The 16,653-nt window shown below is 35.5% G+C and overlaps 1 protein-coding gene across 1 annotated transcript in view; it reads right to left on the bottom strand.

The window, feature by feature from the left end:
• Nucleotides 1-16,653, bottom strand: part of SPPL2A (signal peptide peptidase like 2A) — a 54,528-nt gene that overhangs the window by 19,825 nt on the left and 18,050 nt on the right. The window contains exons 2-6 of the mRNA XM_077764409.1: nucleotides 12,569-12,688; nucleotides 12,079-12,261; nucleotides 11,049-11,138; nucleotides 10,435-10,568; nucleotides 2,364-2,515 (exon numbers count right to left, since the gene is read on the bottom strand). Of these exons, the coding sequence (XP_077620535.1) occupies nucleotides 2,364-2,515; nucleotides 10,435-10,568; nucleotides 11,049-11,138; nucleotides 12,079-12,261; nucleotides 12,569-12,619 (610 nt within the window). The 5' untranslated portion in view covers nucleotides 12,620-12,688. The remainder of the gene's footprint in view (nucleotides 1-2,363; nucleotides 2,516-10,434; nucleotides 10,569-11,048; nucleotides 11,139-12,078; nucleotides 12,262-12,568; nucleotides 12,689-16,653) is intronic.

Raw genomic sequence — 16,653 nt, 5'->3', positions numbered from 1 at the left:
TTCTTAATTTTCTCAAAATTTCACAATGGAAATACAAATTTTACCTGAATTTTTCAAGTTCCACTAAATTTCAGAAAATTATTACTCTGTGTAGGTGAGAAAGAGAGTAGAGACAGTAAATCAATCTTTCTTCTTCTTTTTAATCAATAAGCTTTTATTGCATCTTTAGAATGTCACAAAAAAGCCTGAAAAATCATCTGGCATCTTGCTGTTTCTGTAGCTGGAAAACTCACATCTTATTCATGGGTCTGCAAAACTGTTCCTTTTTCAGAAACATAGATACCACCCCCCAATTTTCTGATATCCTTGTTTTTAACTGTTGGCCACTTTCTAATTGGTGAACTTGGACAAATTACTTTTTTATTTCCTTGTTATTTGTTATTCCTAGTTATATATGATAACATAAACAGTAAGAAAGACAAAGATTGCGAAGTTATGTCTGGTAAGTCATACACCAAAGGTTGCCAACCCAAGTTTTAAAACGTAGATAGAAATCATGCTCTAGAGATCCTAACAGAGTTTTAGGTATTTTATTCAATGTCCTACTATTCTAAGAAAATGACTAGGCATGGGAAAGAATCTGGTTAATATAACTATCTTCAGTTACTTTCTTGAACATGACTTAACATTAAATGTAAGGGGAACCTTCATAAATTTTAACGTATTAAAAATGGCAGCAACTTTAGCCATAAGGAACCATAAGGAACCAAAATAAAAATAAACCTTGCAATATCACATAGATTTAATCAGTCATAATTAAAATCCCATGTCCTGGGATAAACCATGAGGTTTAATGATCTTCCTTCTACATTAAAAATTACATTTACAGGGGTGCCCTGGGTGGTTAAGTCAGATGTGCATCTGACTCTTGATTTCAGCTCAGGTCATGATCCCAGGGTCGTGGGACTGAGTCCCATGGTGGGCTCTACACTGAGTGTGGAGCCTGCTTAAGATTCTCTCTCTCTCTCCTCTCTCTCTTTCTCTCTCCCTCTGCCTGTCTCCCCTGTTCACGTTCTCTCTCTCTTAAAATAAAATTTAAAATTTTTTAAAAAATTACATTTATAAACAAGACTTTTTAAATACCAATAAGTTTAAAGAACTTTCTCACCAAAATGAAACATGCTTTAGGGTTGGGTAGAGAAATCTCTTTTCTATCAAAGACCACTAATTAACTGAGAGTCAGACACAAAAAACTGAAGGCTGTATATTAAATTAGAAAAATTAGCTGCACAATGACAATAAAAATAACTTTCCTAGTATCTCTTCTCTGAGCAACAGATTGAAATAGACATAACATTCAAATAATTATTTTTTCTTACATGTTTTAAAGTTTATTGAGAAGGGGGGAGAGGGGCGGAGGTAGAGAGACAGGGAGAGAGAATCCCAAAAGCTCCATGCTCATTGCAGGCTTGATCCCACAAATTGCAACCTGAGCTGAAATCAAGAGCCAGACATCTAACTAACTGAGCCACCCAGGTGCCCCAAAATAATTCTTTTTTTAAATTGGAAATATATGTCATAGGTCTTGTTTTTAAATGCTGCCACAGAACAGGATAAATTGGACAATAAGCTGAAACTAACCTCGGTTTTCTAGTCCAGAAAACTGTGCTAACGTTCTCTAAATAAGCCCTACAGTCCATAGCAGTTTTTACAAAGGGTTTTTGCCAATTGTTATCAGGTGCACTGCTCTTTATCCTGACTCCCCTTCTTTGTGCTGCACATCAGCCAGACATGGCAAATTTTAATTCTTTCAGGCTACTAGCAAGACTGTCCAGGGGATGAGCAAGACTGTACAGTTCCTACCCCCACCTTTTTAAAGGAAAAGTATCAGTTACTATCTAGACAATAGGCAAGTACTTGTATGTTTGTAGGTCTTTAGGTGTAGTGCAATAATGACTGTTTATACAAGCAAAACAAAGTTTGAGCACCACATCTTGATTTGCAAGCTGATAAAAGAACAAACCATGCTTTGGGAGTGAGCAGAGGCAATCAATTAGTAGTCTGAATAAATTTCAAATACAGGTTAGTAAGTTTTTTTGAAAGTTCAAATAATAAAATTGTTAGTCTGCTGCTTAGATATTGGGCTATCAAGCTTTATGTGCAGAGAGGGAAACTTAGGAGTCACAGCAATTCTTTCAAGTCATATGAAGAAGTGAACTTATCTCAAGATGTAGTATATTTTCAATCTGAGTATTTTTATCCCAGAGTAATGGGGACGTAACACTTCTGACAGTTTAAAAAGTTAGTATCACTTTTTAATTATTTGCTTAAGCTTTCCAGGTAGAATACCTTAAAGGAAATCTGGTAAAGTAAATTAAAAAATTGCATGCTAAAAGTAGCAAATATAAAATAGGACTTCTTACCCAACCATTTGTAGAAGAAATAAAGTAAGACCATCATAACACAGCAGACAACCACAAATATTACAACTGTCAGAGGACTAAAAGTTAAGTATTCTTCCTTCTTTCTCCTCATTTCTCTATCTTCAGTGTTTGTCACAGCCTTCATGTTCTCCCTGCATAAACATACCCAGGAACTTGAGAAAATATCTGCCAGGTACAGTTATTTTTAAAATCAACCTCTAACACCAACTTAAATTTGCTTCTGACTACAAAGTAATATACTTTAAAAAAACTGCAAACCAAACAAACAAAAAAATACTTAATCTAGAAAGTAAAAGGTCCCTATAAAGTATACGTTCCAGAGATAATCTGTTATTAACCACTAACTTGTGAAAGAGCATTTTTTTCTGGAGGCAAAATTATTGAAACAGATGATATTTACCATATACACAAATTAATGTTCGTAGATGTTTATATTTCTAATTTGAAAACTACACTGATGTAATAAATTTCTGATGATAACCAGTTCTTTTTATACACTTATTACCAACTTACAGACAGTAAAGTACTTCTAAGATTAGCTTCTCTTACAGGTAAACATTAAATCAACTTTCAACTTGAACTTCTTTCAATCAACTCAGTATTTACTGTATACCTGTTCTGTGCTCCTCAGGGTATTACAAAGCATTCAAGAAGTTTAAGACCCAGCTTTCTCCTACCTTAAGACAGCAAAATATTGTTTCTGAGTCTCTCGACAACCCTTGCTAAGCCACACAGCTAATAAAAGGCAGTGACAAAAGTTGAAGAGGGGTCAGTAGCACCCTATGTTGACCAGTCTCTGTTCTGTCATCTCATTGTCTCATCTCGGTTACATGGAGCTCACTATATACTTTTTTTACTTCTAGTCCTTTCAGCTCTGTTCAACTAAACTCTCATTTCCTTTGCTTACACCAACCTTTCTCATCAGGTCTGGGCTCAATACAAACTTCAGGGTAAGAAAAGTTTACTTCTATCAAATTGCCCATTTGCCAGACTGCTTATTTACCAACATACTACTTTCTTATTAGAATATTGTTGATTGTAACGGTCACTACAATGAGTATTTGTGACTCTAGGGAGGCTGCCTGGGAAAAGAGCAGGGAAAGGGTTTGGGGACAGCTACACCAGCGCATTCTGGCAACTGCAGAGCTGATGACAGAGTATCAGCAGAAGTGTCAATAAAGTAGTATCTGAGTGGGAAAAGGTGCTAACCTTTGGTATCTGTCATTATAAACAGGTACACTTAAAGCTATTTTTATCACAGTGGAAGATTCATATATTCATATATATCATAATGAAAGATAAAGCTAAACTTTTTTTCATGCCATCTTGAGTTTATGGAGCTTGAGAACCAATGATTTCATTATAATAAGACTAATTCTCTACTGAAAAGTTTTAAAATGAACCAAGGCATCTTTTCCTTTTGCATAAGGTACATCTTTCATTTGGCAGGGTAATTCTGAGTTAAGAGTTCTTGTTCTGGCAAATTTTCCCTTTCCTAAGTTTTATTCTCTCTCCCCTCCTCTTTTAATTTAACTCCTTTTACTTGCTAAGTGACACTCCTTAAGTTCATTTTTTAAAATTAAGAACTCACTGACATATAACATTAGTTTCACGTATACAACATGGTGATTTGGCATTTGCATATATAACAAAATGGTCACAGTAGGTATAGTTAACATCCATCACCACAGCAATATATTTTTCGTGTGATGAGAACTTTTAAGATCTAGTCTTAGCAATTTTCAAATATACAATACAGTCTTATCAATTATAGTCACCATGCTGTACATCACATCCCCAAGAGTTACTTATTTTATAACCGGAAGTTTATACCTTTTGATAACCCTCACTCATTTTGCCACCCTCAATCCCTTCCTCTGGCAACCACCAATGTGACTCTCTGTGTCTCTGAGTTCCTTTTTTGTTTGTTTCCACATATCAGGGGAATTTGTCTTTCTCTGTCTGACTTATTTTACTTAGCACAATGACTTTAAAGTCCATGCATGTTGTTGCAAATGGTGCCTATGTTCTTAATCATTTCACTTTTTATAGAACTATTCCCTCTTTGTCACTGATTCATATTCTCTTTCTTGTATTTTAAGATCAGGCCCCTCACCCACACATACACTCACTTCTATCTTTATTTACCCTTAGAATCAGCCACATCAATTTCAAAATTCATAATCTCGAAAGAGAATTTTAAAAAATTTTTTAGTGTTTATTTTTGAGACAGAGACAGAGCGTGGGGGGTGGGGTGAGAGAGGGGGAAACACAGAATCTGAAGCAGGCTCCAAGATCTGAGCTGTCAGTACAGAGTCCAATGTGGAGCTCAAATTCATGAACCATGAGATCATGAACTGAGCTGAAGTTGGACGCTTAACCGACTGAGCCACCCAGGTGCCCCTCGAAAGAGAATTTTAAAAGCAGCAAGAGAAAACAGTTACATACAAGGAAAACCTCATAAGGGTATAGGCTAAATTTTCAACCTATACCCTTTTCAGAAACCTTTTGCAGTCCAGAAAAGGGTGGCATGATATATTCAAAGTACTGAAAGGAAAATATGTGCAACCAAGAATACTCCATCTAGCAAGGCTACAATTCAGAATAGAAGGAAAGATAAGGAAATTCCCAAACAAAAGTTAAAAGAATTCATCACCACCAAACATGCTCTATAAGAGATGTTTAAGGCAACTCTTTGAATGGGAAGGGAAGACCATAAGTAGGAGTAAGAAAAGCAGGAAGCACAAAAGCAGTAAAAAATAAGCATATCTATAAAAATCAGTCAAGGGACTCACAAAATAAAAAAATGTAAAGTATGACATCATATACCTAAAACCTGGGAGGTGGGGAGAGGAATAAATGGGTTCAAATGTAGGTGACTATCAACTTAACATGGACTGCTACATGCAGATTTACATACAAACCTAATGGTAACCACAAATCAAAAACCCATATGCAAAAAATAAAAAGAAAGTTTGGACACCAGGATGGCTCAGTCACTTAAGTGTCTGATGCTTGGTGTTGGCTCGGGTCATGATATTACAGTTTCATGAGTTCAAGCCCCACATCGGGCTCTGTGCTGGCAGCTGGGATTCTCTGTCTCCCTTTCTCTCTGCCCCTCTTCCACTCATGCTGTCTCTGTCTCTCTCAAAATAAATAAATAAAATTTTAAAAAGTAAATAAAAAGTATAAAGAAAGGAATCCAAGTATATCACTTAAGAAAGCCAACTAACTGTCAGAGAAGAGAGCAAGGGAAGAAACAGAGAAGAACTACAAAAACAACCATAAAACAGGTAACAAAATGACAATAAGTACATATCTATCAGTAATTACTTTGAATGTAAATGGACAAACTGTTTCAATCAAAAGACAAAGGGTGACAGAATGGATAAAAAAAGCAAGAGCCATCTGTATGCTGCCTAACAAGAGACTCATTTCAGACCTGTAGACACATGTAGATTTAAAGTGAAAGGAAGGAAAAGCATTTATCATGCACATGGGTATGAATAGAAAGCTGGGGCAGCAATACTTACATCAGAACAAATAGACTTTATTATTATTATTATTTTTTACAAATAGTTTATTGTCAAATTAGTTTCCACATAACACTCAGTGCTCATCCTCACGAGTGCCCTCCTCCAGACTTTATTATTTTTTAATGTTTATTTATTCTGAGAGAGAGTGAGAGTGGGGAAGGGGGAGAGGCAGGGGAGAGAGAGAGAAAGAGAGAAGAGAGAGAGAAGGGAGAGAAAGAGAGAGAAAGAGAGGGAATCTCAAGCAGGCTCCATGCCCAGGGCTGAGCTCAACATGGGACTCAGTCCCACGACTGTGAGATCACGACTTAAGCCAAAATCAAGAGTCAGACACCTAACTGATCGACCACCCTGGCACCCTAGAAAAAATAAACCTTAAAATAAAAACTGTTAACAAGAGACAAAGAGGGACACTATATAATACTAAAGGGGACAATCCAATGAGAAGACATACAATTGTACATATTTATGCATCCAACATGGAAACACCCAAATACATAAAAACAGTTAACAACAAACAAAAAGGAAATAAGTGATAGTAATACAATAATAGTAGGGAAATTTAACACCCCACTTAAATCAAAGGACTGATCATCCATACAGGAAATCAACAAGGAAACAGTAACTTTGAATGACCCACTGAACCAGATGGATTTAACAGATATATTCACAACATTCCATCCTGAAACAGCAGAGCATGCATTCTTTTCAAGTGTACGTGGAACATTCTCTGCAAAAGACCAAATATAAGACTACAAAACAAGCCTCAATAAATGAAAAAAGATGAAAATCATACCATGCATCTTTTCTGATCACAATGCTATGAAACTGGAACTCAATCACAAGAGAAAAGACGGAAAGACCACAAATAACGTGGAGGTTAAATGATATGCTACTAAACAATGAATGGGTCAAAAAAAAAAAATCAAACAAGAAATTAAAAATTACATGGGAAGAAATGAAAATAGAAACACAAAGGTACAAAATCTTTGAGATGCAGCAAAAACAGCTCTCAGAGGAAAATTTATTAGCAATACAGGCCTATCTGAAGAAGCAGAAAAAAATCTCAAACAACCAACCAAACCTTATAGCTAAAGGAGCTAGAAAAAGGAGAAACAAACACAAAACCAGGAGAAAGAAGGAAATAATAAAGAATAGAACAGAAATAAAGGAAATAGAAACTAAAAAGCACAATATAACAGATCAATGAAACCAGGAGGTAGTTCTTTGAAAAGACAANGACTCAAACAAAATCACAAATATCAAGAGGAGAAATAACAACCAACACCACAGAAATACGAAGGATTATAAAAAAATATTATGAAAAAATGAAATGGCAACAAATTGGACAACTGAGAAGAAATGGAGAAATTCCTAGAAACATATAATCTCCCATACTGAATCAGCAATAGAAAATTTGAACAGAGTACCAGCAATGAAATTGAATCAGAAATCAAAAAACTTCCAAAAAACAAAAGTCCAGAACCAAACAGCTTCACAGGAGAATACCTGTTCTCCTCAAACTATTCCAAAAAATAAGAGGAAGGAAAGCTTCAAAATTCATTCTATAAAGCCAAGAGTCCCCTGATACCAAAATCAGATAAAGACATCCCCCACATACAAAAAAGAGAACTATAAGTCAATATCTCTGATGAGCGTAGACAGAAAAATCCTCAACAAAATATTAGCAAACCAAATCTAACAATAAATTTAAAAAAATCATTAACCACGATAAAGTGGGATTTTTGTACAGGATGCAAAGGTGGTTTAATATTCAGAAATCAGTCAATGTGATAGATACATCACAGTAATAAGACAAAGAGTAAGAACTATATGATCATTTCAACAGACACAGAAAAAGCATTTGACAAAGTACAACACCCATTCATGATAAAAACTCTCAGCAAAGTAAGTTTAGAGAGAACACACCTCAACATAATAAAGGCCATATATCACACCCAGTAATGAAAAACTTTCCCCCTAAGTTTAGGAATAAGACAAGGATGTCTACTCTCACCATTTTTATTCAACATAGTACTGTTAAGTCCTAGGTACAGCAGACAAGAAAAAGTAGTAAAAGGTATCCAAACTGGTAAGAAGTAAAACTTTCACTATTTGCAGATGACATGATACTATATATAGAAAATCTTAAAGAGTCCACCCCAAACTACTAGAAATGATAAATGAATTCAGTAAGGTTTCAGGATACAAAATCAGTAAGCAGAAATCCACTGCCTTTCTATATACTAATATGAAGTAGCGGAAAGAGAAATTAAGAAAACAGTCCCATTTTTTTACAGTCTCATTATTTACCATAAATAATGAAACACCTAGGAATAAACTTAATCAAAGGGGATGACCACTGTACAAAGACCTGTACTCTGAAAACTGTAAAATCCTGATGAAAGAAATTGAGAAACACAAATGGAAAGATATTCCAGGCTCATGGACTGGAAAAACAAATATTGTTAAAATGTCCATACTACCCAAGGCAATCTACAGACTTAATGCAATCCCTATCAAAATACCACCAGCATTTCTCATAGAAGTAGATCATAAAATTTGTATGAAATCATAAAAGATCCTGAATAGCCAAAGTAATCTTGAAAAAGAAGAACGAAACTGGAGGTATCACCATCCCAGATTCAAGATACGCTACAAAACTGTAGTCATCCAAACAGTATGGTACTGGCACAAAAGAGGACACACAGATCAAAAGAATAGAGAGCCCAGAAATAAACCCACAATTACATGGTCAATTAATCTTTGACAAAGGAGTCAAAATATGCAATGGGAGAAAGTCTCTTCAACAAATTGTGTTGGCAAAACTGCACAGCTCCATACAAAATGAAATCGGACATTTTCTCATACCATACAGAAAAATAAACTCAAAATGTTATCTTATATCTGCCATAAGAGTTAGATCAAAGACAAGAAATATCAAGTGTTGTTGAGGATGTGAAGAGAAAGGAACACGTGTGCACTGTTGGTGGGAATGTAAATCACTGCAAGAACCATGGAAAACTATATAGAGGTTTCTTTAAAATTTTAAAATAGAGAGGTGCCTGGATGGCTCAGTTGGTTGAGTGTCCAACTTCGGCTCAAGTCATGATCTTGCAGTTCTTGGGTTCAAGTACCATGTCGGGCTCTGTACTGACAGCTCAGAGCTTGGAGCCTGCTTCATATTCTGTGTTTCTCTCTCTCTCTGCCCCTACCCCTTTACACTCTGTCTCTCTCTCAAAAATAAACATAAAAAAAATTTTTTTAATTAAAAAAAAAGAGAAAAATTTAAAATAGAGTTATAATCCAGAAATTCCACTACTGGGTATTTACCCAAAGTAAATGAAAACACTTATTTGAAAAGACATACACACCCCTATGTTTATTGAAGCATTATTTACAATAGTCAAGATATGGAAGCAATCAACCCAAGTTTCCATCCATATATGAACAGATAAAGAAGTAGTGGTGTATATATATGTATACAATAGAATATTACTTAGCTCTAAAAATGAATGAGATATTGCCATTTGCAACAATATGGATGGACCTAGAGGGTGTACTCTTAAATAAGTCAGAGAAAGACAAATACCAGATAATCTCACTTATATAAAAATTTAAGAAAAAAAAAAAAAAAAAAATTTAAGAAACAAGTGAACAATTTAAAAAACAAAAACAAAAACAGACTCATAAATACAGAAAGCAAACTGGTGGTTGCCCCAGAGGGGAGGTAGGCAGGGTGATGGACAAAACAGGTAAAGGGGATTAAGAGTACATTTATCTTGATGAGCACTGAGTAATGCATTGAATTGTATTGTATGCCTAAAAGCAATATAACACTGTATGTTAATTATCCTAGAATTAAAATAAAAAAATTTTAAAAGTCCATAATCCTGTCAGTAAAGAACTCCTTCTCTTCCAACCTGGCTACTGAAGGTAACAAATTATTTGTTTTTGTTCATCATGATGTTTTATTAATAAAAAAGCTTATATGTACTCCTCTCCCATCTCCAATCTTCTTGAGGAGCTTGCCCTAAAATGTATATGAAGCTTAACGATTTTAGAATTTCTATATTTAAGTTAAAATATGAACATGCTTCATATCCTTAGAATTCCTAAAGCATTAAACAGAATGATGAGGTCACACTGTAATGACTGAACTCAGGAAGAGCTGAAACCCCCGGCCCACCTTCTCTTGCTTATCTTCTTCCAATCTAAATAAATAGGCACATCAGGACACTAAGTATCTTCATCTTTTCTATGAGAGACAATTAAACATTTTCATTTTAATGCGATGTAATTTCAATGTTATCCTACCAGCAGAAGAGTTAGAGGAAGCTAGGACTCTCTTATCAGTGAAAAAGTTAAATGACCTATAAGAGGACAAACCCACACTCTGATCTTATTAGCACTATATTCTGAGGTCAGGTAAATTTTAAATGTTAACATGATTAAAATGATTATCAATAATTTTTTAATCATCTACCACGAAAACACTGAAGTTCAGTTAAACTTACAATTCAATTAGTCCACTCCAATAACCTCCTAATGCCACAGTGAACACAGCAATTACAAAAATAACCACCATAGTATAGTCAAAGTTGGGCCACGATGGAGAATACATTTTCACAGTAATGTTATCTCCAAGAGTCTGAAAGGCAAAGTAACAGTTAAAATATAAGAATTAGTTTTCTTTCTACCACAGCATATGGCAGCAATATTCTAATTTCACTCTGATACTATACATTAGAAAATTCAGAACACTAGAACCATTTTTGACAACATGATGTATTCTCTTATCATAATTATGAGGCTATACTTTAGTTTATTAAATCTTGGAAGTTCAGTGTTCCACACATATCTTGTCAGGGATTTAAAGCTAAGATAAAGGATATAACCCAGAAATTGTTAAAAAAAAAAATCAAAACACATCAGTATCTTTTCTAAAGTAGGGGCTCTGAAGCACTTAGTGCTCACTTGGAAGTGAACATTTCCCAAATAAAGACCTGACTGGCCTTTATAGCTTCCTGGGAGCAAATGGAGAACGTACAATTTAAATTTATTATCAGTGGCTAAAAGTAAAGAATTGTACTATGTATAAGCTTTGTAAAATACATAATTATTAATTTACCTGCTTCATATCTTTAAAATCTTTGTAGTTTATAAATGCAATCACTATTTTCACATCATGAAATTCAGATTTGTTCCCTGAAGGAGGAAACTAAAAGAAAAAAACATATTATGTAAACTTATGAGCTACTAGTAGATTTACAGAATAAAATACGCATTATTCCATTAAATATAAAGATACTTTTTTTTAAGTTATAAAACAAAGTTTCATATGTTCCTTCTTGATATTATAGTTAGAGTTCTCAAATTGGAATCCTTTTAGCATAAACTTAAACTGATTTATGTGTAGGTATATCATATATATATGTGGGCGGGTGTATGTGTATAGTACACACACATATACATACATGCTTGTTGCTAACAAATATGTTAGGACAAAGCCTTGTCTACTTTAGGAATAGAAAAGAAATTACAGGGGCGCCTGGGTGACTCAGTTGGTTAAGTGTCTGACTTCAGCTCAGGTCATGATCTCAGAGCTTGTTGTGGGTTCAAGCCCTGTGTCAGGCTCTGTGTTGACAGATCAGAGCCTGAAGCCTGCTTTCAGATTCTGTCTCCCTCTCTCTCTGCACCTCCCCTGCTAGTACTCTACTATCTCTCTCTAAAAATAAGTAAACATTGGGATGAAAAAAAAGAAATTACAAAGATTTCCAATTAAATGCCTATCAGTGCCAGAACGTTTATTTAATTTATTTATTTTTTTAATTTTTTAAAATGTTTTTTATTTCTAGGAGAGAGAGAGACAGCGTGAGCAGGGGAGGCTCAGAGCGAGAGGGAGTGACAGACTGAAACAGGCTCCAGGCTCTGAGCTGGCAGTCAGCACAGAGCCCGACGCAGGGCTCGAACCCACGAACCGTGAGATCATGACCCAAGCGAAAGTCAGACGCTTAACCGACTAAGCCACCCAGGTGCCCCTGGAACGTTTATTTTAAAAGAACCTTAAATGATTATTCAAAACCCAGCCCATATACTACACACCAAAAAGAAAGTTTAATTCCTGTGAAGTTCAAGAGTTATTAAGTTTTACTACTTACTAGGACACTATTATTGGCAACCAACAATGCTTCAGCACCTCCTGTTTGTGCAATTTTGGCTTTTTCAAGAAAATGGCAGGTTCCCCACTGTACTACAACTGCTTTGTTCTTTATTCCTTCAGGCGGAATATCAGAAAGGTTGCACAATGGTGTGGTAGTCAGATTCATCAAACTGATAGAAGTCTGAAAAGAAGAAATGTCTTTAAAATGATAAAGATCATATTTCACAATAAATGCATTCAGTAACAAAGTATCAATATTGGTTTAATACCAGGTTCTTTTAAATTAGGAATATTTTATGACAACCAGGCTTTGAGTTAAGTATTAAAATTCTCTAACTTGTTTTTCCCACAGATAGAAAAACATGTAAGCCAAAGCAATAAAATAATCATCATATATTACAGCTAATTCACGTACCAAAACATAATACTCATTCTTGCCTTTCAGCAATTTTATGTTTATAAATAAATACTAAGTGTGATTTACTTACTGCATTTTCTAGGGTACTTGGAAGATTTGTCCAATGAGGGTTATATAGCATGCAGTAGTCCTTAGACGGTACAGGTTTGCCATTTCCAGACGCATGCAATATCGCTTCCTGAGCAGCTGTCTAGGACATGAACAATAATTTTCACACTGGTAATAATCTGGTTTGCCAACAACAAAGACTTTAATAATGCTATTTATACATAAGGTTTGACAATACTTCCTTAAGAGGGAAGATCTTCCAATGAATTTATTTCTTATTTGAGGAAACACTGAAGTTACATATATTTGGCCAGAACACATTCTTAAGAAAACTAAGTCACTTTCTTATGGGGACACCATTATGACCCTTGTTATAAAGGGGCACATCCCAGAGAGGATTCTTGTTGTGTGATAACTTCAATGCTCCCTTCACACCCTGAAACTTTCTTTCTCAATCTCTTGTTAGTTATTACTTCATTGTTTTTTTTAAGTTTATTTTTATTTATTTTGAAAGGGGAGAGGAGTAGAGAGAGAAGGAGACAGAATCCCAAGCAGGCTCCATGTCGTCAGCACAAATCTNTTGTTTTTTTTTAAGTTTATTTTTATTTATTTTGAAAGGGGAGAGGAGTAGAGAGAGAAGGAGACAGAATCCCAAGCAGTCTCCATGTGGTCAGCACAAATCCCAATGCAGGGCTCGAACCCACAAACCATGAGATCATGACCTGAGCCGAAATCAAGAGTCGGACACTTAACCGACTGAGCCACCCAGGTACCCATACTTCAGTGTTTATGTAGTGCACTTAATATTCCTCAACCTTTCTTGGATGTCCACTCTCACCATTGTTATTGAACACAGTACTGGAAGTCTGACCCTCAGAAATCAGACAACAAAAAGAAATAAAAGGCATCCAAATCAGCAAGGAAGAAGTCAAACTTTTGCTATTAGTAGATGACATGATACTCCATGTAGAAAACCTGAAAGACTCCACTAAAATATTGCTAGAATGGATACATATTCTGTAAAGTCTCAGGATACAAAATCAACGTACAGAAATCTGTTGCATTTCTATACACCAATAATTAAACAGCAGAGATAGAAATTAAGGAACTGATCTCATTTACAATTATACCAAAAACCTAGGAAATAAACCTAGCCAAAGAGGTAAAAGATCTGTACTCCAAAAACTATTAACACTTATGAAAGAAGTTGAACATGACACAAAGATACAGAAAAACACTCCATGCTCACAGACAGGAAGAACAAATATTGCTAAAATATCTATAGTGCCCAAAGAAATCTACACATTCAGTTCAATCCCTATGAAAATATCACCAGGAGCTTTCAGAGAGCTACAACAAACAATCTTAAAATTTGCATGGAACGACAAAAGACTTGGAATAGCCAAAGCGTTCGTGAAAAAGAAAAGCGAAGTTGGAGGTATCATGATCCCAGACTTCAAGCTATGTTACAAAGCTGTAGTCATCAAGACTACAGTACCAGTATGGTACTGGTACAGAAAGAGACACACAGATCAGTGGAACAGAATAGAAAACCCAGAAACGAACCTACAACTATATGGTTAATTCATCTTTGAGAAAGTACGAAAGAATATCCAATGGAAAAAAGACAGTCTCTTCAACAAATGGTGTTGGGAAAACAGGACAGCAACATGCAGAAGAATGAAACTGGACCACTTTCTTACACCACACACAAAACCAAATTCAAAATGGATAAAAAACCTAAATGTGAGACAGAAAACTATCAAAATCCTAGAGGAGAACACAGGCAGCAACCTCTTTGACGTTGGCCACAGAAACTTCTTACTAGATAGACATGTCTCTGGAGCCAAGGGAAACAAAAGCAAAAATGAACTACTGGGATCTCATCAAGACAAAAAGCTTCTGCACAGCAAATAATCAACGAAACTAAAAGGCAACCGATGGAATGGGAGAAGATATTTGCAAATGAAACATCTGATAAAGAGTTAGTATTCAAAATCTATAAAGAACTTACTAAACGCAATATGCAAAAACCAAATAATCCTCTAAAGAAATGGGCAGAAGACATGAATATACGTTTTTCTAAAGAAGACATACAGATAGCCAAGAGACACGGGAAAAGATGCTCAACATCACTCATCATCAGGGAAATACAAATCAAAACTACAATAAGATACCACTTCACACTTGCCAGAATGGCTAAAATTTAATAACTCAAGGAACAACAGGTGTTGGTGAGAATGAAGAGAAAGGGGAACAATTTTTGCACTGCTGGTGGGAATGCAAACTGGTGTGGCCACTCTTGAAAACAGTATGGAGGTTCCTCAAAAAGTTAAAAATAGAACTACTGTACAACTCAGCAATTGCACTACTAGGTATTTACCCAAAGGATACAAAAATATGGATTTGAAGGGGCACATATACCCTGATGTTTACAGCAGCACTATCAACAATAGCCAAATTATGGAAAGAGCCCAAATGTCCACTGACTGATAAATGGACAAAGAAGATGTGGTTTATGTGTGTGTATGTGTATATATAAAGGTATGCATGCGTGTGCACATGCCACACACACAATGGAATAGTACTCAGTCATAAAAAAGAATGAAATCTTGCCATTTGCAACAACATCGATGGACCTAGAGAGTATAAGCTAAGCAAAATAATCAGAGAAAGAAAAATACCATATGATTTCACTCTTATGTCGAATTTAAGAAACAAAACAGATGAACATGGGGAAAGGATAACAAAGTGGGAGGCAAACCATAAGAGGAACTCTTAACTATAGAGAACAAACTGAGGGCTGCTGGAGGGAAATGAGTGGGGGATGGGCTAAATGGGCGATATGGATTAAGGAGGGCACTTGTCATGATGAGCAATGGGTATTATAAGTAGGTGATAAATCACTAAATTCTACTTCTGAAACTAACATTACACGGTATGTTACCTACCTAGAATTTACATAAAAACCTGAAACATTAAAAAAAAAAAAAAGAAATCCTTCAACCTGTCCTAGCTTCTATATTTGACAAGCACAGTTCAAAAAAAAAAAGGTATATTACTGTTTCTAAGTGCTACTCATGAAAGAAATTCTGAGAAACTACAACTCTCAAGTCTTGAAGATTCTGCAGCTGCCTATTCAAAAAAACCAACCTAGAGTTCAGAGAGAGGAAAAAGAAGAAATGAAAAAGCGTTCTGTCCTCTGCCTCATTTCCCACTACCTAGGGGAAAACAGGCAGAGAAGAGCTAAGAAGTAATTGAAAAGAATAACTACTGCAGATGGGGTGGGAGGTGGGAGTGGAGAGTATGTAATTAAGAAACACCTTGAGATAATTAGAATATCACATCACATCACAATTCCCTTCAAACCTGAACTGATCCAAATCCTTTCTGTCCTCCTCTGAACAAATCTTCCTCTAAACCTTTTTTAAAAATTTAAAAATGTTTATTTTTATTATAATTTTTGAGAGAAAGTGCGCGCGCACAAACACACACACACACGCGCGCGCACACACACACACACACACACACACACACACACACACAAGCAGATGAGAGGCAGAAGAGGGAGAGAATCCCAAGCAGGCTCTGTGCTGTCAGCAGAGACCAATGCAGGGCTCAATCCCACAAACTTTGAGATCATGACCTGAGCTGAAACCAAGAGCTGGACGCTTAACCAACTGAGGCACCCAGGCAACCCTGAACAAATCTTTCTCTAAAACGTAAAAGAAAAAAGTTTGCTTGGCAAATAATGATAATGTACCAAGCCTCTACCATTTTTGCATAAAATTGGTAATTTCATAACAGGTAATCTAAATTTATAGAGTACAAAACTTTTCTAATCCATGCTCTCCTACCTAAAATCTCCTCTGAACATTTTGGATTAGAAGGCTTTCTGGCATATTTGGGACTTCATTAGTTTATGGATTTAAGCAAGAGTAGGGAATTTATAAAACATACTATCACATTACACAGAATAATGAGATAAGGAAATTATTTGTGGAAAAAAGAAATGTAGTTTTCATTCAGCTGTTTCCTTGTTGGTCATGAATGGATTTATTTGACAGCAGAGGTGAACCAATATCCTAAATTCTTACTGTACACCCA

This window comes from Crocuta crocuta, unplaced genomic scaffold (genome assembly GCF_008692635.1).
Source record: "Crocuta crocuta isolate KB4526 unplaced genomic scaffold, BGI_CrCroc_1.0 scaffold102, whole genome shotgun sequence".
NCBI classification, from domain to species: domain Eukaryota; kingdom Metazoa; phylum Chordata; class Mammalia; order Carnivora; family Hyaenidae; genus Crocuta; species Crocuta crocuta.
Note: the sequence above shows the minus strand (reverse complement) of the source record. Positions and strands in the feature narration are given on the sequence as shown.